Raw genomic sequence first — 23710 nt, forward strand, 5'->3', positions numbered from 1 at the left:
CTCCTGTATCAGAGTATTTCTGCGTGTTCTCTGGTGGAAATGCTAGTGTTCCATCCCTGAGGTCTTCATTGTAGGTTTTGTATTTACTTGTTTAGCAGCTCTGGGATGATTTATTTATTTTTTTTAAAGATCCTATTTATTTGAGAGAGAGCGTGAGCACAAAAGGGGGGATGGGCAGAGGGAGAAGCAGGCTCCCCGCTATACAGGGAGTCTGATGCTCTATCCCTGGAGTCTGAGTTCGTGACCTGGGCTGAAGGCAGACGCCTAACTGACTGAGCCATCCAGGTGCCCCGGGAATGATGATTTGGTTGATGGATTTCCATCATCATGTCTGATGTTGAACGGGCCAATCCGTTCAGTCCTTTGTTGGCCTTGACCTCCTGAGACAAGCAAATGAACCCCTCTGGTGTTGGCTTTTGAAGGAAGTGCAATATGGAATTGTCAAGAGTCAGAGCTTTCCCATCTTAATTTTGGGCAGCATGTGTCAGATTCTCCATTCATACCAGAGCATGTGTGCTATCACCTCCTTCCGCTTGTGCGAGCCAAAATCCGTGATTATTTCTTTTTCTTACTTCTAATGCTTGGCCCGTCGGCATGTCCTGTGACAAATAAAGAAGAGATAAGCCCCTAATTATTTGCTTCAACTTTCATTAAGATTCCAGCTGAAACCAGAAGCATGACTTTTAAAATAGTAGGACCCTTGAGATAATGGAAAACTTGGAGCCTTTGATGCAAGAGATTTGAGAAGACAAAGCACAAAGGGCTGCCCTTGTCCTAAAAATAAGGGGGAGGGCTGGGGCTTGTTGGTAAGTCGGAGGGCTTGAAGGCATGAGGACTGGAAATAATTGTCAGGTGGTGGCCATTGTCAGATTTATACCTTACTCTGTTCCTTTTATCATCCAACTGAGTAGTGTGGTGGCACGGAGGTCAGCTCTGAGAGTCTATTTTAACTCAATTGGGTTATTGTCACAAAACCCTTAACCTTGGGACAGTTTGCCCCTTTGCTGTGGGAAATCGTATCTTTCATTGGAGCTTTGTTCTATGTAATTGAAATCTGAGGTTGCTTCTCAGCCCTGTCATAGTCAAACCACTGATTACGGCTTTGATACTTTTGTTATTAAATCGACTGCTGTTAAGACATGATTCAGGGCCCCTGGAGTCAAGAAAAACTGTCTTCTTTCTTTTTTTTCTTTATTTTTTTCCAAGATTTTATTTATTTATTTGAGAAAGAGAGAGCTGAAGCCAGCGAGTGCACCAGCGGGGCGGGGGCGGGGGGGAGGCTACAGAGGGACGCCCCGCTGAGCAGGGAGGCCCACATGGGGGCTCCATCCCCGGACTCTGAGATCATGACCTGAGCCGATGGCGGACAATTAACTGACTGAGCCACCCAGGCACCCTGAGAAAAGCTATCTTCTTTCTAGTATCTGTTACAGTGACAGAAGAAGGAAATGCTTATCTTAGCCAAAACTTTTTGAAAGCACACTTGGGATCTCAGCTTTTTCCTTAACCTTCCATGGGAGTCTCGAGTCTGACTACTCATCTTTGCAGCTGTTTCTCCCTCTGTCCTTCCCCCTTGCTTGTCTAGTGCAGGGCCCCACCTTCTGTCTCTGGACTCCTGTCTCCCCGCCGAGGTGATGTACTGTCTCCCTCCCCCACTGCTGCCTTGCTGCCCTTGTCAGAGCAGTCATGGTGGCCTTGAAGACCATATGTAGGGGAAGTTCTTCCCCATGTAAAGCCCTCCCCAGGCTCTCCAGCTCCTCAGGGCAGATTTTCTCCTCCTGGCCCTCTTCTTTTCCCCAGCGGTTGGGGGGCCCATAACTCAGCCTGCCCTTTGCAACTGGCAAGCCCCTTCCCACCTCAGGACTCACCATCTTGTGGTTCTCTCTGCCTGGAACCTTCTTTCCCCAGCCCTGGGATGACTGGCTCCTCTTCCCTCATCATGTCTGTCTTCATGTCTGTCTTCCTTTCAGGGAATGCAAGAGAGAGAAAAGCTCCCCAGTGCACCCCAGAACCCAGAACACTCCTTCTCCTTTGCTGATTACAATTTCTGTCAGACTGGCTGTGAATTAATTCAGTAAATATTCGAGTGGATTTATTGCTTGATTTTACAATTCCTCGCCCACAGCCGTTTTACCAGGCTGTGTGTGTGTGTGTGTGTGTGAGCTGGAGAGGGGAGCCGAGGGTGTGTGGGAAGAGCAAAAAAATCACATTCTTTTCTCATTGCTCTGGAAATTCACCAATCATTGGTATAGCTGTCCCCTGACTACAAGCAGGGACAATGGACTTGGCTCTGGGTTTCTCTGATTATGTTCAGGCGAAGGATATGATACTCCTGGCTGTAGAATTCTGACATGGTAAGGACTGGAGAGAATAGACACCTTCTGTGTGCCCGGCACGGTCTGAGGGCAGACTCCCTTCTCAGAACGACCTCATGCCATTGGTGGCAGGTGCCACCGCACGGATGAGGAAAAGGGCCCAGGTAAGGTGTGTCAGGAACCTGTCTGAAATCGCTCACCTCCCTGGTGGAGGAGCACAAATTTTGGAGCCAGGTCTGCAAGCACTCTTGTTTATATTTTGTGAATATTGTGCTGGTTTCCTTCTACAAAATTATCCGAATCAGGTCATTCCGATAGTATACGTGAAGAACATGATTTCATTCAGACATTATCTATTCCGAATATTTTTTAAAAGATTTTATTTATTTATTTATTTCGAGGGGGGTGGGGAGGAGCAGAGGAAGAAGGAAAGGGAGAGAATCCCAAGCAGGCTCCGCACTGAGCACGGAGGGAGCCCGATGGGGGGAGCCCAGCGGGGTCTCGATCCCGGGACCCTGAGATCCTGACCTGAGCTAAAATCAAGAGCCTGATGATTAACCAGTGGCGCCACCCAGGCGCCCCTCTGTTCAGAATTTTTTTAATAAGTGGGTCAAAGACTGTGTGATGCTGCTGCATTATGTATGAGAGAATGGGGTGGAAATATTCTGAAGCAGTCAGTGCCTTCAGGAAATGTGTGTTTTCAAGGCATTGAACAATACTTATTCTCTGCAACAGTCAGGCTGTTTACAAGTCCTTCTTTTCTTTTTGGTCCCATAAAGAGATTGGAAGGAAAGGGACAGATTTAAGTGCTGCTCCTTTATCGCACAAAAAGCCTGTTTGCAGACACTGGTAGAAAAATGAGCTTTTAAAATTTTCTATATGCCAGACTTTTTACTAAAGTATTCTAGCTCACGTCCAGGTTTGTTCCATTTATGTTTCTGGGTGCAACGTCATGGTCGTGGCTGAGATACCCAGTGCATCCCACATCGCCATTTACTTAGCACAGCTGGGAAGGAACTTTTCCGAAGTTTGTCTTGGTGCTTCACGAGGAGCTGCTGGAGGAGGTATTGGCCGAGTGTCACCTCTGGGCAATGTCGGGAGAATTACTGATGTGCAGATAAATGAAATAAAACAAACTAAACCCACTCTGGGCTCACTTCTTTCAGTTAGCAAAGCTTCAGGGTCTCGATCAAGGTCAGTTGTCTCAGCGGGAGGGCGTGATGCTCTCATCTGTAGCCACAGCTGCTTGGATGGCGCAGGGAGCTCACGATGCTTTCTGGGCCGCTGAGGTTTTTAGCAGACTGGGTGAAATCTACCTGTAAGGTATGTACCCTTGACCCTCAAACCCCACAGGTTTGTGTGACACAACTCCACTTTTGTATGGGTTTTTTGGCGGCTGTTCAGTACTGTCAATATACTTTCTCTTCCTTACGATTTTCTCAATACTTTCTTGTCTCTGGCTTACCTTCTTGTGCAAATACAGTATAAAATACATGTAACATGGAAAATATGTGATGATCAACTCTTTATGTTACCAGGAAGGCTCCGGATCAACAGTAGGCTACTACTAGTCAAGTTTTTGGAGAGTCAAAAGTTATACTTGGATTCTGACGGCTCGTGGGGCGTTGGTGCCCCAACCCCTGTGTAGTTCATGGGTCAGCTCTGTATGTTAGAAGCGATGGCCTCAGCGTGAGTCAGTAATGAGTGTGCACTGAACATTAGGAAGGGGTGAGTATGGGGCGGGTAACGTCCCATGCAGTAAGAGCCCTCAAATCCTTTCTCCGTTGCTCTTATTAATAATAATTTGCAAGGCTTTGAAGGACCACTCTAAAGACAGAATTATAAGTGATGAATTATTAAGTCAAAACACATGAGCTTTAATTATCGGTAGAAAGGGCAGAATTCTGGTTAGCGGGACAGCCTCCAAATGTGCTTTTCCCCCTTTTGACCAAAGATCAGTGTGGGGCGGTGGCAGTCGGGGATGCAGATGCCCGGCAGGGGTGGAGGGCACGTGCGCGCACACACACACATTCATGTTCACACTCACGCTCACACAGGGGCAAGGGAGGGCAGAGGAGAGGGAGACACGTACTGAGACGCGCTCTAGGACAGAGAAACCGAACCCAATTCAGAGCCTCAGACAGAGACGCAGAGAGATAGACATGGAGACGGACAGACAGACACTTCGGTGAGGGTGCTTTGGACATAAAGAACTTGGGGGCCCAGAAGGCTAAGGCCGGACCACCCTTGCTCTGCTGAGCGGACGGCATCTGCTCTGAGCTTAGCACTTGAGTCTCCTTTGACCCGGTGATGATCTCTCTCTTTGTCCAAGATGCCAATCAGTGAGGGTAACCTGACCTGACCCTCCTGCAGAAGGCTCTTGGCTAACTCTAACTCCTGGGTGTGGTTAGCCTACAGCCTCCCCTGTCACCTGGGGTAGGTTCCAGGAACCTCCAGAGGTTATAGTCAGGAGGGCAGAGCTGGGGCCCCTTGGGCACCCAAGTGGTGGTTGAATGAGGGGACGGGTTAAGGTGAGGCTGAGGGGCAGAGGGCAGGGGAGACCGGCTGGCCTGGCCAGCTGTCCCCATGGGGCGGTCGCGGATCCAGTTGCGGAAACCCTGTTGTTTGGTCCATCGCCCTGGAGCTGGGGATGCCCTGGAAACCGTTGGCGCCCAAATGTGGTAGAGACTGATTCACACCCTCCAGCCTGCCAATGCGCGGAGCCCCGGGGACGTAGAGGAGACCCACTGGTTTGGGACAGGGAGCACAAGACCTGTGCTTCGTCTCGGTTCTGCCCCTGCAGGGCTCTGGGCCCCTCGGCGAGCCACTGGGCCCCTCGGCTCTGGATTCTCACCCTCAGGCCCCAGGAGGACTGGAGCTTCCTGAGAGCAGGGAGCTGGGGTGTCCGACGTGGTCGCCCCGGTGCCCAGCTCAGAACAGGTGACCAGCCTGACTGAAACTGTGGAATGATGTCCACAGGCCTTGCCTGTTTGAGGGCCAGAGGGAGGACAGGTGAGGGAACTGAGGAACAAACCGTGACATGGGCTGAGGTGCGCGGTCCCTGCTTGAGGCCCCCATCCTGGAACCCAGGCAGCGCCCGGGAAGGCACCCCGAAATCAGAGCGATGCTTGTGCCGTGTGCAGGGTGAGCTCGCGAAGCAGGATGGGTGCTTCCTGCCGGCTGCGGGAGCACCTGAAGGGGCAGGTCCCAGGCAGGCAGGTCTGTCCTAGGCTGTGCGCGAGGAAGGCTAGGTTCTGGCTGTTGCCCTTTCCCCGAACTCCTGGTCAGCTCCTTCCCTTACACCATGTCGCCTTGGACATAATCCAGCAAATCAGACCCAGCCAAGCTCCGTTCCTTGCATCCTGGACCCGTGGGCTTTGGGAGATCAGACTGAGCGGATCTGGGAAGGCCACTGGCGTCCCCAGCATTGTGGCTGGGCTCTGCCCCCTTCAGGCCAGCATCCTGTACCGTGCCAGCGTGCGCTTGTGCTCGGATACTCCTTTCAGATTGCAGAAACCACACATGTGTTGTCTATGTGTACCTCTATTTCTGTCTCCACACAGATATGCGTGTGTTATGTAAATATGCATGGGTGTTCATGTATATTTGCATATATACCTAATTGTTGTGTCCCAGATAAGCTCGTACTCTATGTAATTCCTTAATTTGCTGTTTTTTCCTGCTTATTACTCAATTTGGAGCTATCCTGACTATACACGTGAACCTACCACGCCCACGTCAGCCATGTGGGTGCTGGGGGGGGGCCTCTGGTACCTGCGGGGCGCTGGGGACACCCTAGGGGTTCAGCAGGCATTACTGTTCTTTCCGAGTTCCTGCATCGTCTTTGACGGCCCTTCTGTCTCACAGATCACTCAGGCTTCATGGATGCTGCCTACGTGTCTGTGTTCCCTGCTCCTTCTGATTTGTTTTGGTTTCAGAAATGAGGTAGGAGACTGTCTTGGTCTGTGGAGGCTGGAATGACAAAAGTAGACGGGGCGGCTTCAACAACAGACATTTATTCCGTGCAGTTCTGGAGGCTGGGGAATCCATGGTCCAGGCACGAGTGGATTGGGTGTCTGGTGCAGACCTGATTCCTTGGTCATAGATGGTCGTGTTCTCCCTGTGTCCTCACGTGGCAGAGGGGCAAGGCTCTTCCCTGGGGCTTGTTTTGCAAAGGGCGCTCATACCCTTCATGGGGCCCGAGCAGCTTCGAATCACGTCCATCACATTGAGAGTGAGATTTCAGTGCGAATGTGGGGAACACACACACACACACAGACACACACACACACACACACACACGGTCCGTAACACAAACCCATTAGAACAGCATATAAAAGGAGGATAAGTGTGTTTTCAGACAAGACCAGAAGAGCTTTTCATTGAGGAAGGTGCAGGGTCTTCAGCATACGTGGTTGAACAGAGACATTTCTGTGTCTCCCTGACTGCTGGTGCTGTCTTAGCTGCGTGGGAGACTGCTTGTTAGCCGTCTGACCGGGCACAGTGCTCTGGGGTTCTCTCTAGAGAAAAGAGCAGGACCCTTAACGACAGTCTGCTGGAAGCTCCTTCTTAGGTCTTTCTCAGTTCTGTGTGTCCCATCTTTTCTTGCTAGTGTCTATAAATATCTTTTTTCCAGTTGAGTTTTTAAGAAGCTGAGTTTAAAGATTCCAGCTTAAGTTACCCAAGCAAGGAGTTCAGCTACAAAGATGAGATTTTGGCGATATCGTTGCAGAAGGCAAGGGCATTAAAGGGCAGTCGAGGCCTTTCTTTCCTTCTCTCTCTCTCTCTCTCTCTTTCTTTTTTTTTTTCTTTCTTTCTCCTGAGACTTGATTGGCATTCTGGCATTTCTCCAGGATCCAGTTACAAACAGGTAGAATCAGGAGCCCAGGGCTGCTGGCTCGGCCTCCATCCGATGTGGCCTGCACGAAGGCACTCGGCCCTTGGAGCGTCTGCTCTGCTAAGTGCCTGGTATTGCTGCAGAGAAGTCAATTTCAAAACAAAGTGTGTAGGGATGTTTCGCTGGGCACATGTGTACACACCATTGCAACCCACACCAAAGCCTCCTCCATTCTGGAAACCCTCCCCTGAACCTGGGGTGTGTGGGTGGTGTGCACTTGGAGGGAAGGATGAAGTCAAGGTCAGTGTGACCCTGAGAGTCCCTTTGCCTGGCAGGACAGACATCCCACATAGTGTGTAGGCTCCAGATTCTCCTTCATGCCCAGATCGGTAGCTGTGATGAAATAAAAAGGAAGACTTAGCTTGCTAGGAAGTTCCCCCAATTTCTAAGGGCTGGAGGCCAAGGGCAGAATCAGAGCTGCAGTAATACGGGGAAAGGATGATCCTTACAGTTATTTTTCCCAGTTAGGTTGGACAAACCATCCAAGGGCCCAGGTGGTCAAGTGACTGGCCCTTGTTCACCCAGATATAGGGAGCGACGTAGCTGGCGGGAATTTCAGCCTGGAAAACTCTAGCAGCCTGGCTCGCCAGAACTAGCTCTGTGTTCGTGGAAGACGGCACCTGACTGTGGTCTCCTCAGTCACCTCACAGCTCAAGAAGGGTCTTAGCTCTTGGTCGTGTTGAAATCATGTTCCTGAAATAATGACCTGAATGTTGAGGAGGGATCCTGCAGAGCGGATTCCTTTTCTGTCCGCATGACGGGCACAGGACAGTGATGGACTCTCTTCGGTCAGCCCGAAAACGGGGCCCGTCTGGTCAGGATGTTTGGAGCAGGAGGGGAGCCTGTGTGGGTGCGTGCGCGGGAGTACGTGCCCATGTGACTACAGAGACAGCGTTTCTTGTCAGGGCTGTCTGGAGGGGAATATTTTGATGAATTGAATTTAATGCAAAGCAGTTTCAAAAATACCCTCTCACGTACAAACCCATCAGATCCTTACATGCGGAGAGGAAGGAGCTGGTCTGATCTGCCGAGAGCTCCGTTTTGTTTCTGGAAGGTCTCCCTCTCTTCAGCAATGACAGGCGTTCTCTTGGCCTGGAGGATCTGAGCCTCCTCTCGACAGCGGGCTCTGGGCCAGCACTATGACATCTCTCTGGGTTTGGTCTCAAAGGGAGGGAGGCCAGAGGGACGCCTGTAGTCTTGCTCGGGAGTGGGGCGTATGTCACGGAAAGTGGGTCTCCTGGGGGCCTGCCTGTGGCCTTTCACTCTTGGTGGGCAGGTGGTTGCAAAACCTCAGTCCCCAGGCTCCCTTTCACTAGAATCCTGAGAAATTGCTGTAGAAATAGACGACTTTCTACATAGTTACTTCCCTTTAGCCATGCTGTAGAAGGATCTCTTTCTTATGTCTGGGTGCCTCAGGCAGTTGAACGTCCAACTCTTGGTTTCAGCTCAGGTCATGATCTGGGGATTGTGGGATCAGGCCCCACATGGGGCTCCACGCCCAGCACGGAGTCATCCCTCTCCCTTCTCCTCTGCCCCTCCCCCAGCTCCTGCTCTCTCTCTCTTTCTCCCTTGCTCTAAAATAAATAAATAGATAAAATCCTTAAAGAAAAAAGAAGAATGAACTCTTTCTTGGTAATCAGATAGCACGTAGGTACAGGTAACTTTAGATTTTCAGGGGGCGGGGCACTGCGGCTAGGAGGTGGGGGTTGCCTTCTTATGTGCGGGCAGCGTTTAATGAAAGCAGGCTGGTTCCATGGAAGGCCAACCTGAAGCTCTGCCAAAATGGGCTGGTTACCTTGGGAAGTCGCCGCAGCTCTCCTGGCCTCAGTTTCCTTTCCTGTTTAAAAGGACGTGGTAAGCGTGTCGGGATAGGACATTTTCTTCCATCTTCAGAGTTGGAAGATTCATTCTACTGTGTCTGAGATTTCTTTTCCTGAGCCCTTGAATTACTTCCCATAAAACTTGAGCAAAATGTAACTGTTTAATGATAAGCTGAAAAACTACGTTTATAGCGTCTCTTTAGTAAGAGATGCCCAGGTTTGGGGGCACGTGGCTGACTCAGTCTGTAGAGCGTGTGACTCTTGATGGGGAGGTTGTTGAGTTTGAACCCCACGTTGAAACCCACGTTGGGTGTAGGGATTGTAAATAAACTTAAAAAGAAAAAGAGGGCCTCCCGGGTGGCTCAGTTGTTAAGCGTCTGCCTTCAGCTCAGGTATGATCCCAGGGTCTTGGGATCGAGCCCCGCATTGGGCTCCCTGCTCAGCAGGGAGCCTGCTTCCCCCTCTCCCACTCCCCCTGCTTGGGGTTCCCTCTCTCGCTGTGTATCTTTCTGTCAAATAAATAAATAAAATCTTGAAAAAAAGAGATAATTGTATTTTATTTATACATGGATACATTTACACATACTTTTGTGTATATGTGATTTTATTATACTAACTTTTATCATTTATTATGCTAACTTATATTACATTAATGTATTCTTTGGTGGGTGTTGATCTTACACTGTTTTGTTGTTATAGTTCATAGAAGGAAAACCTGAAAATACTGAGAGTTAAGCAAAAAGAGGGCAACGGGCCCTAGGGAGTTCTACATTTTGCCAGCTGGCTCACTTTGGGGACAGTTTCCACATAGTGCTCTGTTTTAATACGGTGCGTCATCTGTGGAGGGACTGATTTCTTCATTGTGTGCTCAGCGGGAGCTCAGAACTGTCTAGAGATTCTCTGAAATCTGAAAAAATATTCGAAAAAATACTCTTAATACTTTGCTAACATACAGCTGGGAGCTTGGCGGGTTTGGTATTGGTGGCTAGCACAGTCTCTCTGTCCTCGGGGTTACACGTTTCTGTCTTTCCTTGCCGTCCGTGCACACTACACTGCGTGGGTTTGGATACCATCAGCATATGGCCTGGTGGGGATGGATGAATTGGTTTTGTACTGCTACATAGCTACTCGGCCCTGTCTGCCTTACTCGAGAAGATCCTGTGTTCATAGGACAAGCCATGAAAAAACAGGTGCTGTTTGCAATCAGTCATCGTCTGTGTCAGGACTGCCAGCCCGGGAGCTATTAGCAGGTCTGATGCTGCGACTGGCATCCCCGACCCCTGGTGTCAGGTTTTCAAGTTTGTCAAGACAGCTTTATTATTCCCAGTGATAGACTTTGTCATAAGAATATATTATAAATTGAGCTTATGAAATCAATGAAATACTGCTTTGCTCCGCCCAGGGGATGTATTTGGAAGAAGAGTTCTGCTGTTGAGAATGTTTGGAAACCACCAAGACAGTGAAAAGGGCACAGATCTTATAGGCATACAGTTCTAGATTTGAGCCCATCTGCCATTGCTTGCTAACTAGATGGCCAAGGGCAAAGTAATTTGCTTCCCTAAGCCTTAGTGATGCTATCTGTAAAGTGGGCCTGCTCTCTAGCAGGCGGGCTGGTTTTGAAGACAAGAGAGAAATGTGCAAATGGGCCTCGCCCAGTGCCTGACTCGTAACAGAAAGTTGGGCATATGATAACCATTATAAAGCTTTTCATGCTGGGACCATATTTCATGCGTGGTCATTATGAGCTAGCTTTTGACATGAGGGAAAGACATATGTCTCATTTTATTTGCATTCATTTGCATATTTGCTTATCTAATAACATAGCACCCGTCTATCCTGGTGAATGCATTTCCCTCTAATTTAGAGATGTTTTAGCAGACTGGAGTGGCACGTTCTTTCTGATGCATCTTTGCAGCAAATTAATTTCCTTTTCTTTCATTTGGAAAGTGTGTGGAGCCATAACAGAATCATTTATTGTACTTTGGTTTTTTTCTAGTAGGGGAAAAAAAAAAATCAAACAGCCGACGGGGAGCTGCTTTTCCGCCTTGGGCCTCCAAAGTGCTGCTTTATTTTTATGTACAAGCTCTTTGTGGGTGGACTGCAGAAATCCCTGCTCTCAGAAATGTTTCTGAGCCCTCTGGGAAACCGAACAGGGGGAAAAGAGCTAATTAAAAAAGCTGCCATCCGCCTCCTCTAATTAACTTGCTCTCTGCTCCTGGGAGAGAGAGCGGAAATGTGAACACAACGCAGGCATCACCGGAAGTGAGTGCCATTCTCATGGCCCACGGTCCCCCGTGGTGTTTTGATGCAGAAACGGTTCATGGTCAACAGGCAGGGAGCCACAAAGGGGCTTGATGGGCCGTCTCCCTCCCAACAGGGCAGTGGTGAATGGCGGTCCCTTCCGAGCAGGTGCACGGGCCGGGCAGCTGCAGCCTGGGAGACCTCATTGGAATTCAGCAGCTCGGACCCAAGAGCATCCGGCTCTCCCTGTCGCTTGCTCGTGCTGAGGGAAAGAGTATGGGTCCTTTGTGCTCTAAGGCTGTGCATCGCCAGGGCCCAGGGCTACAGAAGCGACGGGAGGAGCACGCAGCCTCTCACTCCGTGTCCCGGCTGCACGCTGGGGAAGCCTGCGGTGTCCGTGGCCGGCAGTGCGGAAAACTCCTTGCTGACATCTTGGACAGATTTAGATCCCAGAGATACAGCCAGAGAATCAGGGTGGGACTTTAGGGGACAGAGGCTATCCTTTGGCAGAGATGGCTTTTCCCTCCTGGCGGATGTGGCCCCTGGTGGAGTGGGCCCAGTGGATGTGGACAGTGGTGACCAGCAGTGGAGAAGCCAGTCTGATGGCCCTTCAAGGAAGCTCTGGAAAGAGGCAAGTTGGCTCCGTGCATCTTGTCAGTGTTGCCCCTGACGTAAGCCGTGCTGGGGGCAGGGTGACAGCCGGGGCCCACCAGGGTGATCCAAACTCTTGGTTCTCTTTGTTACTCCATTGTGTAACTTCCTCGTGTTTTTCATGCCAGTGAAGGGACCTTGCAAAACTCAGGTCCCTTGATCTGTTGTTTTCCTTCACTTTGCCTGGACAAAAGCTAAGGCCTTTGATATTAACGTGTGTTTGTAAAAAGTCAGCGCGGCTGTCCTGTGTGTGGTGGTTGAGTCTTTCCTCATGAAATTTGATAGTGTGCAAGTTTCAGCTCCCTGGAGCCCATCAAAAACTTCTTGGGTGTTTCTGTTCATCTCTTCGGGCCGTGGGAGGGTTTTGCGGTGGGTTGCAGGAGCCAGGATCCTGAGGGATGGGGTCTTTGGCACTGGTAAAACGAGTCACTAACAAGTCGTAAAAGCATCAGTGTGTACATTTTTCTGAAGGAGAACTCCCCAAATGGCTGTTTTTTCCTGTGCTGGCTGATGGTGGAGGGATTGGCTGGCTTCCTGCTTCTCTCTCCCGGCTGGCAGACGGTCTATAGAAGAGGCTGCCCTGTGCGGAGGTCATGAGTGCTTTGACCTTGTGGGAGCTCAGCAGCGAGAGCGTTCCGTGCTCCGTGCTCTCCTGGCTCGTCCACCTCTGATTACGCGTCTTCACCCAGATTTGCCAGTTGGGTCACACGTGCTAGCCGCGGCCCTGAGTATCCGCTCTCTTGCTAATGACCTTGCTTGTTGCAAATGAGCGAGTGGCATCTTAGTCTCTGTATGATGGCTTGAGTAGGGACTCAGCCCAGGGGATGCCCCTCTGGCAGCCCTGAGTGGGGTTGGTCCAGGATCGCGCCCCGCTGGGCATTTGAGCAAGGGAGGAGCTGCCCCGTGGCCTGGGGACGCAGGCCTGGCTCCATGATTTGGGGAAGTTTCATTCTTTCTGGCTTAAAATTGAACCCCCTGTAGAAGCAGAGTGCTGGAGAAGGGCTGTCCACTCTGGGTTTTCCAGAGCCCAGGACACAGCTTTCGTTGGTTGAGGAGACTCCCCCTTATTTCTGGGTGGGGTGGGTGTCCTGTGGGTGAAATTTTGGTCCAGTTCTCTGGATGAAGAGTTTTCTTTGAGATCAGACCTTTGGGTAGAGTGGCAGTGGTTGTTACTGTATCACGGAGATCAGCAGGCTGTGTTTGTGTCTTGGTCCGGCACATCCTCCAGAGAGCTGGCTTGCCAGCTTCCATTCATTCATTCATTCAACAGATGTGTATGCACTGCCTCCTGGCTTAGGCTCAGAGGTGCTGTAATAAGTAAGGCCTGCTGCCCTCATGGCCTTGAAGCTCAGGAGATGAGAATGATAATTAACACAATTAGGAGGTGACTAAATCTACAATAAGTTCCGAGAAGCTCTGGGAAGGAAGGGCGGCAGGAGAGAATGATGGGTGTGGAAAGGCCGAATGCGATTTGGTTTTACGGAGTGGGGACCCTATGATGTGTTGGAACCATGGCAAAGAAATGTGTTTCTGCGACTGTCTGTTTGACCGACTGGGTGCCAGAGTTGATCAAAAGATTCCCCTGTTTGTTTTTGTCACTGAGGCCAGAAATACGTATTTCTCATAGGGCTAAGTTCAAAGCATATGTCATTTGGGAACAAAGCGGGTGATAATGAGATTCAGTCTTGGGAATCATGCTGGGAAATGACTTTCCTCACATCTGTCCTCAAATAGCTTCATCGGGCAACCAGCCCGGTTCTAGGGGTCCTAGGCAGGGATCCAAGGGCCACATGGCCTCAGCAGCAGGGCGCCTGGCCCCTCCGAGCTGACTTGGCTCAGACGCTTGCCTAACCCCGTCTCTCTCCTCCCTCCATCAGGAGTTCTGACTCTGAAGAAGCATTTGAGACCCCCGAGTCGACGACTCCTGTCAAAGCTCCACCAGCCCCTCCCCCACCACCCCCCGAAGTCACTCCGGAACCTGAGGTCAGCGCGCAGCCCCCCCTGGAAGAACCAGGTAACCAAGGTCAGGTGCTCCCCTCGGGGAAGCCTGGGAGCAGCCCTGGGCTAGGGCAGCTGGAGGGGGGCCCCCTCCCTGCTCGGAGCTCGTTTTGTGAGTGAAAACTAAGAGTGAGCCGATACCGGGAATTATTCTGTCTGCTTTGAAGGTGTTTTGGGGGCACCTGTGGGAAACGCCTTCTTTAGCTCTGGGTACCATTTACTTGGCATCCAGAATGGGGCTTAAGGGGACAAGGGGGTCCGGGAGGTTTTTATTTGCGATTCTATCTTGGATTCTAATATGTGGCCCTTGGCTCCCATCAGAACACTGGTGCTTGACAGCCCACATGAATCTGCATATTCCCATAGCCCCCCTGGGCTTGGGAATGGAGATACGTAGTAAATGGGAAAGAAGAGAAAGCCATAGATAGCCAAACCCATGCATGAATGGTTCATTTATTCCTCGTTAACCTCAAGTTACCTGATTTCGTATCACTTTCCTGCCTCCTTTCTCCCCTAGTGAGACTTAAAATGTGGATCTTTCCATACCTTTCAGTTGTGGTTGCTGGAGGTACCAGGGGATGGGACAGATCTCGTTCCCCAGCCCCCGACCCGGCCAGGGTTTTGTGCCTGTATCCTCCAGCTACACCTCCAGTGTGCAAGTTTAACACGAGACCTGGAAGGAGACAGGGACGGCCCGAACTGGCCCAGACTGGTCAGCGAGCCAGGCGGTACCATTTGTAGACCTGGACCACCTTCCTGCATTGGGCTGTGTGTTCTAGTGGACCCCACTCTGGCTTTCCTCCAGCCACGGTCTTCTCTCTGTGGTGAGGCTGTAGGGCCCATCTCCTCCTAAACCACCTTCTGGACACTCTGGACACCCTTTCTCATGGCCCATCTTCCCAGGGCTGACTGTGCCCATGTTTATACCTCTCAGCCAAGGAGGAACCGAGGTGGGGTGTCCACACACCTGTGCTCAAGGCCACCCCAGGTAAGGGATGGAGCTGGGGTGGGAGGAGGAGGAACAAGTGTAGGGCTGGGCCTCCATTCATACTCTTGCCCTGGCCAGAAGCCTGATGCACTGTAAAGTCAAATGATATTTTGACCTCGATGTTGGTTTTACAAAGAAATGGGTAGAATTCTTTCTGCCTATCCTAGGTTCAGATAGGCTGTTACTTTAGAAAGGGTAGACACTTGGAAGCTGATTCCTTTGTTTTTTTTTTTTAGATGCTCTTCATTTATTTTCAGAGAGACACAGCGAGAGAAGGAACATAAGCGGGGGGAGTGGGAGAGGGAGAAGCAGGCTTCCTGCCGAGCAGGGAGCCTGATGTGGGACTCTATCTCAGGACCCTGGGATCATGACCTGAGCTGAAGGGTGATGCTTAACAACTAAGCCACCCAGGCGCCCTTCCTAACCAGATAGGCTCCCCAATCCTGAGGGAAAGGGTTAGGACCGTTTTGGGGGGAGGGCAGGTGTCTTTGCTGGTGTCTGACAAATGCTGTTTTTATATTTTCCCGTCTCTGATAGCTCAGCTAGTAGTATCTGATTCTGCATGGCTAGTCTAGGGGCTGGGCCCTGAGAGAGGAACTATTGCAATTTATTTGATTTTAAGGTAGAGGAGGAACCAGAAGGTCTGCTGAGAGGGTTTTAACATTCCCATTTTTTCTTTCATATTATGAAGCATATAAAAATTCATTTCTTATAATACTATAAAAAAATCACCCTTAGGTTTAATGGAAAGGGAATGACAAATAGATCGTCATCCCTAGATCCAACACGTGATTGGAAATCAACCATCCTTTTTTTTGTGGGTACAAGTTTATGGCCACAGATACATGAGCTACTCTGGGAAAGAACTAAGAAGAAAATGATGGTGCATCACAGCATACGGCCCATTCTCCTGCACCAAGAAGTGAACAGGGAAGGGCCATTGTGTGAGCCCATGTGCCACTTCTGGGATTTCCAGCCACATAACCTGACAGAGTCTGGGGATGGTTTGCTGCTTCTGTTCTTGTCTGTGGCGTGTCCTTGTTCCTTCTGCCTGACTTGCGTTTCAACAAAGCAAAGAGCAGTTTCCACTCTTAAAAATAAACAGACGCGCAGCTCCCGCCCCTTTCTTAGAGGCCAACTTCAGAACGAAATGAGCGTTGCAGGGGATTAGGAGGAAACCCCACCTGGAAAGGGGTTGGGGCTGGTAATCGCCACAAGTCACAGCCCCACAGAACCTTGATGGCGTCAGTGGGAGTCTTTGAACCGGGACTTTGTGCTTCTCCTTCTCGGAAAACTCCACTGAAGCTAAATATCCGTGACTTCCACAATCAGGACTCTTACTGTTGGGACCAGGACCGTGACCGTGACCACTCAAAGTCACCCCGCCCTGCCCCGGGCTTGCGCTGTGCAAAGAGCCATCTGATTCGCGGCTTTTGTTAGAAAAGTCTGCTCGTCCATCCTGCACGCAGTATGGGGCACAGCAGAGGCGTGAGCAGGCAGGTGTGCCCGCTTCCAGAGGTGTCTAGAGGGGAAGAAAAGTTCTTTCCAAGAACCGCTGGGAGGAAAGGGCTCGGAGTGTATCTGTTGTTTGGTTCTCTTCTGTAAAGCATCCGGGGTATTGCTAAAGGTGCTGAAAGAGCCACATGAACTAATAGACTAGATCCTTGGCTATGAATAAAGACATGATTTGCTCCCCTGGAAACCCACGTTGTCGGGAACAACCAGCCTCACCTTGGGTCCAGCTAGCATGGTTGTGCCTCATGGGACAGGAGGCTGGTGGAGGGGATGCTGGGTGTTAGCCTGCGTCTGCCCTTCGTCTGGGCTGGACTGGGTCAGGACACAGCTTGTCTGAGCCTGGTTTTGTCTTACCCGTAACGTGAGGAGGGCAGCCTGCCAGCCCTCTGAGGTCCCCGTTCCCTTTCTGACCTTCTCTGGTCCGGGGATGGTAACGTGTGGCTGCCATCCGGTGGCCTTGTTCCTAGAGCGCAGAACTGGACAATGAGGGACAGAGGAAATGTCGCATCACTAAATGGCAGCTCCCTTGGAAGTGTCCCCTGAGGCCAGGCCTGCGCTGGGTTCTTTGGGTTGTCATCTCTGACTCAGCCAAGCGTCCTTCCCCGTGCTTACAGCATCCTGCGTGTCAGATGGCATCTCCTGCTTCCCCAGTCAGATGTGCGGCTTCCAGACCTCGCACTCCATCTCGCAGCACAGGGGGGGCTCTGGGGTAGGAACCCGGGCCTCTTGACTCTCTTCCGTTGGGAAACCAGGCTGCTGTGTGCAGGTGGAGTGCGCTGGTGCATGTAAGGACCCCGAGGCAGAGGACGGACACAGTGGTTGTCGGGGCAAGCAGGTGGTCAGTGACCCCGTGAACCAGGTTTCGTGGCGCAGAGGCGGGCTCTTTCAATGGTGGCCTCCCTCCAGGGCCGTTGCTTCTCCCTGCGGTGAAGACGGTTTTCTTAGCCTCGCTGGGACACTGCCCGGGAAGGCCCATGTGGAAGCCTTAGAGGTGACTGGAGACACCATGCCCATTCTAGACCTTTCCTTACTGTCCCATGGGAAGTGTGGGCTTTGCAGAGGCCCAGGTTGGGTTCCACATGGTAGTTCGAGGCCCCGGTCTTCAGATTAATTCAGGCTCTTCTGGCCCTGAAATGGGCCTTGTAGAACGACCTGCTAACGACCACACAATGAGACTGGTTCTCGGCCAGGGATCACGGTGCCCCTCAAGGGGACATTTGGCAATTTTTGGAAACTTTTTTTTTTAAGATTTTATTTATGTATTTCAAAGAGAGAGAGCAAGCACACAAGAAGGGGGAGGGGCAGAGGGCAAGGGAGAAGCAGAGTCCCCACTGGGCAGGGAGCCCGACGTGGGGCCTGATCCTGGAACCCCGAGATCATGACCTGAGCCGAAGGCAGATGCTTAACCAACTGAGCCACCCAGGTGCCCCTAAAACATGGTCGCAGCTGGGGTTGGTGTGCCAGTGGCTTTTTGTGGGTAAGAGGCTGAAAATGCTGCCTGACAGCTTACAGTGAACGGCACAGCACCCCCTTCGCCCTAACAAGTAGCCGTCCCGATATGGCCCAGTGCCAAGGCCGAGACACCCTGCAGCAAGACTAGGTTTCCTGGTCCGTGATGAGTTAATTCGGGAATGTCAGTGAAGAGGAAAGGACGGTAGGCAGGTAGGAGCTTTCCTTCTGGGTCAGACGATGAGCAGATGGCAGCCTGTTCCCTGATTCTGGGGAACCACCGACCGTCTGAGGGTCTCAGAAGGCCCGGGGCAGCTTGAGAGAGAGGAGACTGGTGGTTGTGGGCCTTGCTTTAGGAACAGTGGCATGGACTGAGGCTCCTTCTCCCTTCTGCAAGGCCCCCGTGAAAGCCCCTGTTCCCCTGGGTCCTCTGGTCCTTCTCTGTCCTCTGTGTCATGTGTTTGGGCAAGAGGATAGGATGTTTGAGGGGACCAGGCTCTGGAGGAAGCAGAGAGAGGGAGTTGGTTTTGGAAAGAAGCAGGGAGGAGACTTCTTCTTTTGAGATGGGAAGTGGGAGTGTTCCCGAGGTGAGGGAGGAGTCGTTTGCTGGCAGAGATGTGAGGCTTTAAGGAAGCGACCCCCGTCTTCCAGGGCATCAGCTACAAGTAGGGCCTGGGGGGCACCGGGGGCAGGAGAGACTGGAAGGTTTAGAACCATGAATGCACCTGCTTCCAGAAGGTATCTTCGATTCTGGAGGTGTTTACTGAGCCCGCAACAGAAAGTGTGACCAATCCAGGAAGAGCAGAGATGAGTCAGACGCAGTCCTGAACTTAGGAAGCTTGGACTTTCTTGTGTGGTCGTGGCCTGGGCCGGGTTCTCGGTCAGGTGCTCCAAGGGAAATGCCTGCTCGCGAGCAAGTCGGGGCCAGCGCACGAGCACGCCCGCCCGCGGATTTGCAGTCGCGAGCACAGATTGCTCCGAGATGTCCAGCGAGAGGCCCATGCGGGGTTAGCTGAGCGCGTCCCAAGCCATGTCCGTTTGTGGGGATGAGGGCCGGGGCTGCCAGACTCAGCAAACGGAAATACAGGGTGTCCGGTTACATCTGAATCCCGGATAATCAACAAGGAATTACCAAGACAAATTTCTACGAAAACCCTTTTTCAAGGATCTGAAATTCCAAGTTAACTGAACGCCTGTGTTTTATCTGGTCTCTGTCGCAGCCGGGCACAGGGTGGGTGCCGGGGACGTAACTCGCATTAGTGAAACACTACTTTGGGAGCGCTGCCCCAGGCCATACCTGTGCCAACGCTCCAGTCCCTTCTTCTGCAGACCTCTTCCCAGCATTTGTCCTTCTTTGTCCAGTGACGTATTGTTAGTTTCCTGGCCCATCCTCTTCTGGCGTGCTGACTGCCCAGGACAGCTGTGAACCCAGAAATGCATGAAAGGCACCAGCTGGTGCAGGCAGAGCCCAGTGGGGCCGAGCCAAGGCCAGGATGGCCAGAACTCCATGGAGCCGTGGGGTCATGAGGTGACGGAGCAGCCTCTGTGGCCGGCAGTGGCCGTGGGCGTGGGCAGGCTGGGAGGAAGAGCAGCAGAGAGGGGAGGGACTGGACCGGAGGAGAGGCCAGGAAGGGGAGCATGGCAGGCAGGCCTAGAGGGAGAGATTACAAGGGATGCCTGGTGTAGGGACAGGTGGCAGGCAAGGCGTGTTGCAGTGGCCTGGGGCCTCCACAGAAAGTCTGTCTGTTGCTCCTCACAACAAGCTCCGAGTAGTCAAGAACAGGCCTGATGGTAGTAATGGCTGTCTTTCTCTCCCTTGCTTTAGTCACACTGGCTTCTGTTATTTCTTTAACATGCCAGGTGAGCTTCTACCCCAGGGCCTTTGCACTTTCTGCTCCGGTACCTATGATGCTTCCCCCTTCCCAGGGCAGGGTGGGGAGGGGGCAGATATCCTCCTGGTTCACGTCTTTACCTTGTTTCTGATCTTTGCTTATGTTTTTCCTCCTTGGAGGGCTTTGCCAACAACTTTATTTTAAAATTGCAATGCCCCTACTCTGTCTTTATTTTCCTCTGTAGTGCCTATCACCATCTGGCCGTCTATACATCTTACTTATTCGTTTCTAAACTGTCCTCTCCCTGAAGGATGTAATTTCCGGGAGGGTGAGATTTGGTCTGTTTTGTTTATTGTTGAGTCCGCAACTCCCACAGTGGTGCCTGGTCCTGACTGGGAATTTGGTAAAGGTTTTTTCTGAATGACTGAATGATTTGAGCTCCTCTCTACACAGCCCTCATCACTCCCATTTTACAGATGAGGGACCGGAGGGTAAGGCTACCCTCCTGGAGGGTAGTGATGGGTGAGAGCAGGCTTTGTACCCCAGCACTGTGCCCCCCCAGTGGGGGCCCGGGGAAGGGGCTGGGCCTCTGCTCAGAGGGCAGGAGTCTGGCCAAAATGCTCCGGTGTCCTGTGTCCTTCAGTGACTCCTCTGCCTCCTCTTCCTCAGGCTGCGGTTCCGAGCCGGCCTCTGTCCCCGATGGCCCACGCAGCAGCTCGGTGGAAGGGAGCCCCTTCCGCCCCCCGTCACACTCCTTCTCTGCCGTCTTTGATGAAGACAAGCCTATAGCCAGCAGCGGGACTTACAACTTAGACTTTGACAGCATCGAGCTGGTGGACGACTTCCAGACCTTGGAGCCCCGCTGCTCAGACTCTAAGAGTCAGGAATGCAAAGTGAACACGCGGAGGAAATCCACCGATTCTGTGCCCGTCTCCAAGTCCACGCTGTCTCGCTCTCTTAGCCTGCAAGCCAGTGACTTTGATGGTGCTTCTTGCTCAGGCAACCCCGAGGCCGTGGCCCTGGCCCCAGATGCATATAGCACAGGTTCAAGCAGTGCTTCCAGCACCCTTAAGCGAACTAAAAAGCCAAGGCCGCCTTCCTTAAAAAAGAAGCAGACCACAAAGAAACCCACCGAAACCCCCCCAGTAAAAGAGACACAACAGGAGCCAGTGGAGGAGAATACTGTCCCCAGTGAGGAGAATCGAGCGCTAGAGACAAAACCAGAATTGGCCAAGACGGAGGGTTCTGTCCCAGCCCTCTTGGAGGAGACGCCCCTGGAACCCACTGCTGTGCCCCAGGCTGCCTGCCCTCTGGACCCCGAGGGTGCCGAAGGGGCCATCCCCCCATCTTCTGGAAGTGGCAGAGTGCAGAACTCACCTCCGGTTGGAAGGAAAACGTTGCCCCTTGCCACGGCTCCGGAGGCAGTGGAGGTGACCCCATCAGATAGTGGGGGGCAGGAGGACTCCCCAGTCAAAGGGCTCTCGGTGAGGCTGGAGTTTGACTATTCTGAGGACAAGGGTAGTTGGGATACCCAACAGGAAAACCCTCCTCCTACCAAAAAGCTAGGCAAAAAGCCGGTTGCCAAAATGCCCCTAAGGAGGCCAAAGATGAAAAAAACACCTGAGAAACTCGACAACACTCCTGCCTCGCCTACCAGATCCCCCGATGAACCCAACGACATCCCTATCGCCAAAGGTACCTACACCTTTGATATTGACAAGTGGGATGACCCCAATTTTAACCCTTTTTCTTCCACCTCAAAAATGCAAGAATCTCCCACACTGCCCCAGCAGTCCTACAACTTTGACCCAGACGCCTGTGATGAATCCATTGACCCTTTTAAGACGTCCTCTAAGACCCCCAGCTCGCCTTCTAAATCCCCAGCCTCCTTTGAGATCCCGGCCAGTGCCATCGAAGCCAATGGAGCGGACGGGGATGGGCTGAACAAGCCCGCCAAGAAGAAGAAGACCCCCCTAAAGACGTAAGTTCAGGGGTGCGAGGTGGTAAGACCAGAGGCGGGCCTGTGCGTTGGCTGTGATCCTGGGTCGTGTGTCCGGATGAATGTGGCTGCCCTGACCCTTCCCTCCGTCCGTCCGCCGTAAGGCCGCTAGGTTTGCAGCACTGTCCCTGTTTCAACTTCCTGTCTGCACCCACAGTGGTGGCATTTCCCCGCCACGTACCCCTTTGGGTCTAGAGTCCTTGATCCTTTGTCATCTTATGACAGTGGTTTAGAGCATTATTTTTAGCTGTAGTCCTGACATTTGATTCCAGGGGAGTGTGGAAGGGCCCATAAAGAAGGGACTGTCCAGTAGAGACTTGGTCAACCTTCCGTTGGTGACTTAGCTTTTCCCTGGTTAGCATGGGAATTGCTTTTTGGGGTGGCCTACAAGCTAGGGAGCGCTATCTTGAAAATATTGTTAGAATCTATAGGATTTGCATCTGCCCTTTAATGGTCCCGAAGCAAGAGATCTGGCCTGGACCCCTCCCTGCCCTGCAGCCAGCCCGTGTGAAGTACCTCGTTTGTCCTCATTCGTGTTTCTAGCCATCTTTTGCACACAAGACTCCAAGGCTCTGGGAGGTCCAGAAGAGATCAATGAGAAAACAGTCCCTGGGTGGCCATTCCTAATCAGTCCTGCTGTCCATACCCCTGCCAAGTAGGATACCATTCAGGACTCCATGTCAGTGCCTCTGGAGTCCAGACCCAGACCCAGCTGTCACCTGGATGGCTGCGGGTCCCTGCTCAGGATGTGGGTCCCAGTGTGGTGGGATTGGTGCTTAGAGCCTTTCTCCTGCCCTCCCGGGAAGTATGGTCAATAGTTGAACAAGGCCCAGAGACCAGGCTTCTGGCTCCAACTTGGCAGACGAGAGCACAGCCGCTGGCCTCTCTGACTATGCCTGGTACGGACTGAGACAAGGTGACCTTTTTACCTCCCATTCGGGGCTTCCTGACAGGAGGTTCTCTAAGCAGGCATTAGCCGTGGATCCCAAGACTCTTCTGAGATCAGCTTCCCAGCCAGGTCCTTCCTAGACACTCCGTCAATGCAGTGTTGGAAGCTTTTTTCAATGCCTCGAACAGAAGTCTGAAATGCCCAGACTACAAAGCTATGATCTCTCCTTGTTGGACCGAGAGCCAACCGGTAGCCATCACGCATCCCTTCCTTCCCATGGGTAGCCTCGGTACCGTCTGCTCTGCCGTCAGCGCTAACTGACCGGTCAGGGAAGCCAGCCCGTCTCTGTGTCTCACCTCTAGTGCCGAAGGCTTGGAATCCCACATGGGCGAGACAAAGCCCTCTGGGCACTGGCACCTACGGGGTGATCGGGAGCAGGAGAGGAAGGTGCTCTGCCACAGCCCCTCTCCAGAAAGCAGGGACGGTGGCCATGCTTGCCACAGGGATGGCTTCTGTATCCCAACCCACTGACAACCGGCCGCCTGCAGATTTATCTTTTTTGTCAGTTCCTTCTGTCTGTCTCTCTTTTCTTGTCTTCTTGTCTTAGGATGGTTGAAGATGTGATGTCTGTGTGTTCTCTGTTGTAAGTAAATTGAATGGAGTCTGCCTCTCACCCTACCTGTGCTTTTCTGCTTTCTGTTTTTGCTTTCAAGCTCTCTCCATTTCCTCGCCATGGCTGCCGCTTACATGGTTTCCGTGTCGGGCCTGGGGACGGCGGGGGGCATGGGGCTCCCCAGGAGCAGACTTACGATCCTGTTGCAGAGCGATTAGCATAAGTGAAACTGCTTGGCTATGAAAATGTGATTATCCACATCTGTCTGCTTGTCAGGAATGGAACTTTTTTTTTCCCCCTTGCATATTGGATGTCTTCATCCGAAACCCATACATTTTTTTTTTTTTTAAGCTTTCATTCCATTCTCTCATTTCCAACTGGACTAGGGAGCGATTGCTTTCAAAGCTCTGTGGCTTCACGATGACAGAACCACCTGGCCGACCACAGCAGTGGCCCGAGGTCGCTTGTTCATGCTACCATATGAAGTGGAGGTCGTGGGGTTG

General features: G+C 51.9%; 1 protein-coding gene across 8 annotated transcripts in view; it reads left to right on the forward strand.

Moving 5' to 3' along the window:
- TACC2 (transforming acidic coiled-coil containing protein 2) overlaps nt 1-23710 on the forward strand; it is a 203079-nt gene that overhangs the window by 142532 nt on the left and 36837 nt on the right. For 5 of the 8 annotated variants that reach the window (XM_032311895.1, XM_032311896.1, XM_032311899.1 and 2 more), the window contains 2 exons: nt 13802-13938; nt 20376-21687. In XM_032311895.1, the coding sequence (XP_032167786.1) occupies nt 13802-13938; nt 20376-21687 (1449 nt within the window). Of the gene's footprint in view, nt 1-13801; nt 13948-20375; nt 21688-23710 lie in introns of all 8 variants that reach the window. The other 3 variants (XM_032311894.1, XM_032311897.1, XM_032311898.1) reach the window with 1 other exon arrangement.

This window comes from Mustela erminea, chromosome 14 (assembly GCF_009829155.1).
Source record: "Mustela erminea isolate mMusErm1 chromosome 14, mMusErm1.Pri, whole genome shotgun sequence".
NCBI classification, from domain to species: domain Eukaryota; kingdom Metazoa; phylum Chordata; class Mammalia; order Carnivora; family Mustelidae; genus Mustela; species Mustela erminea.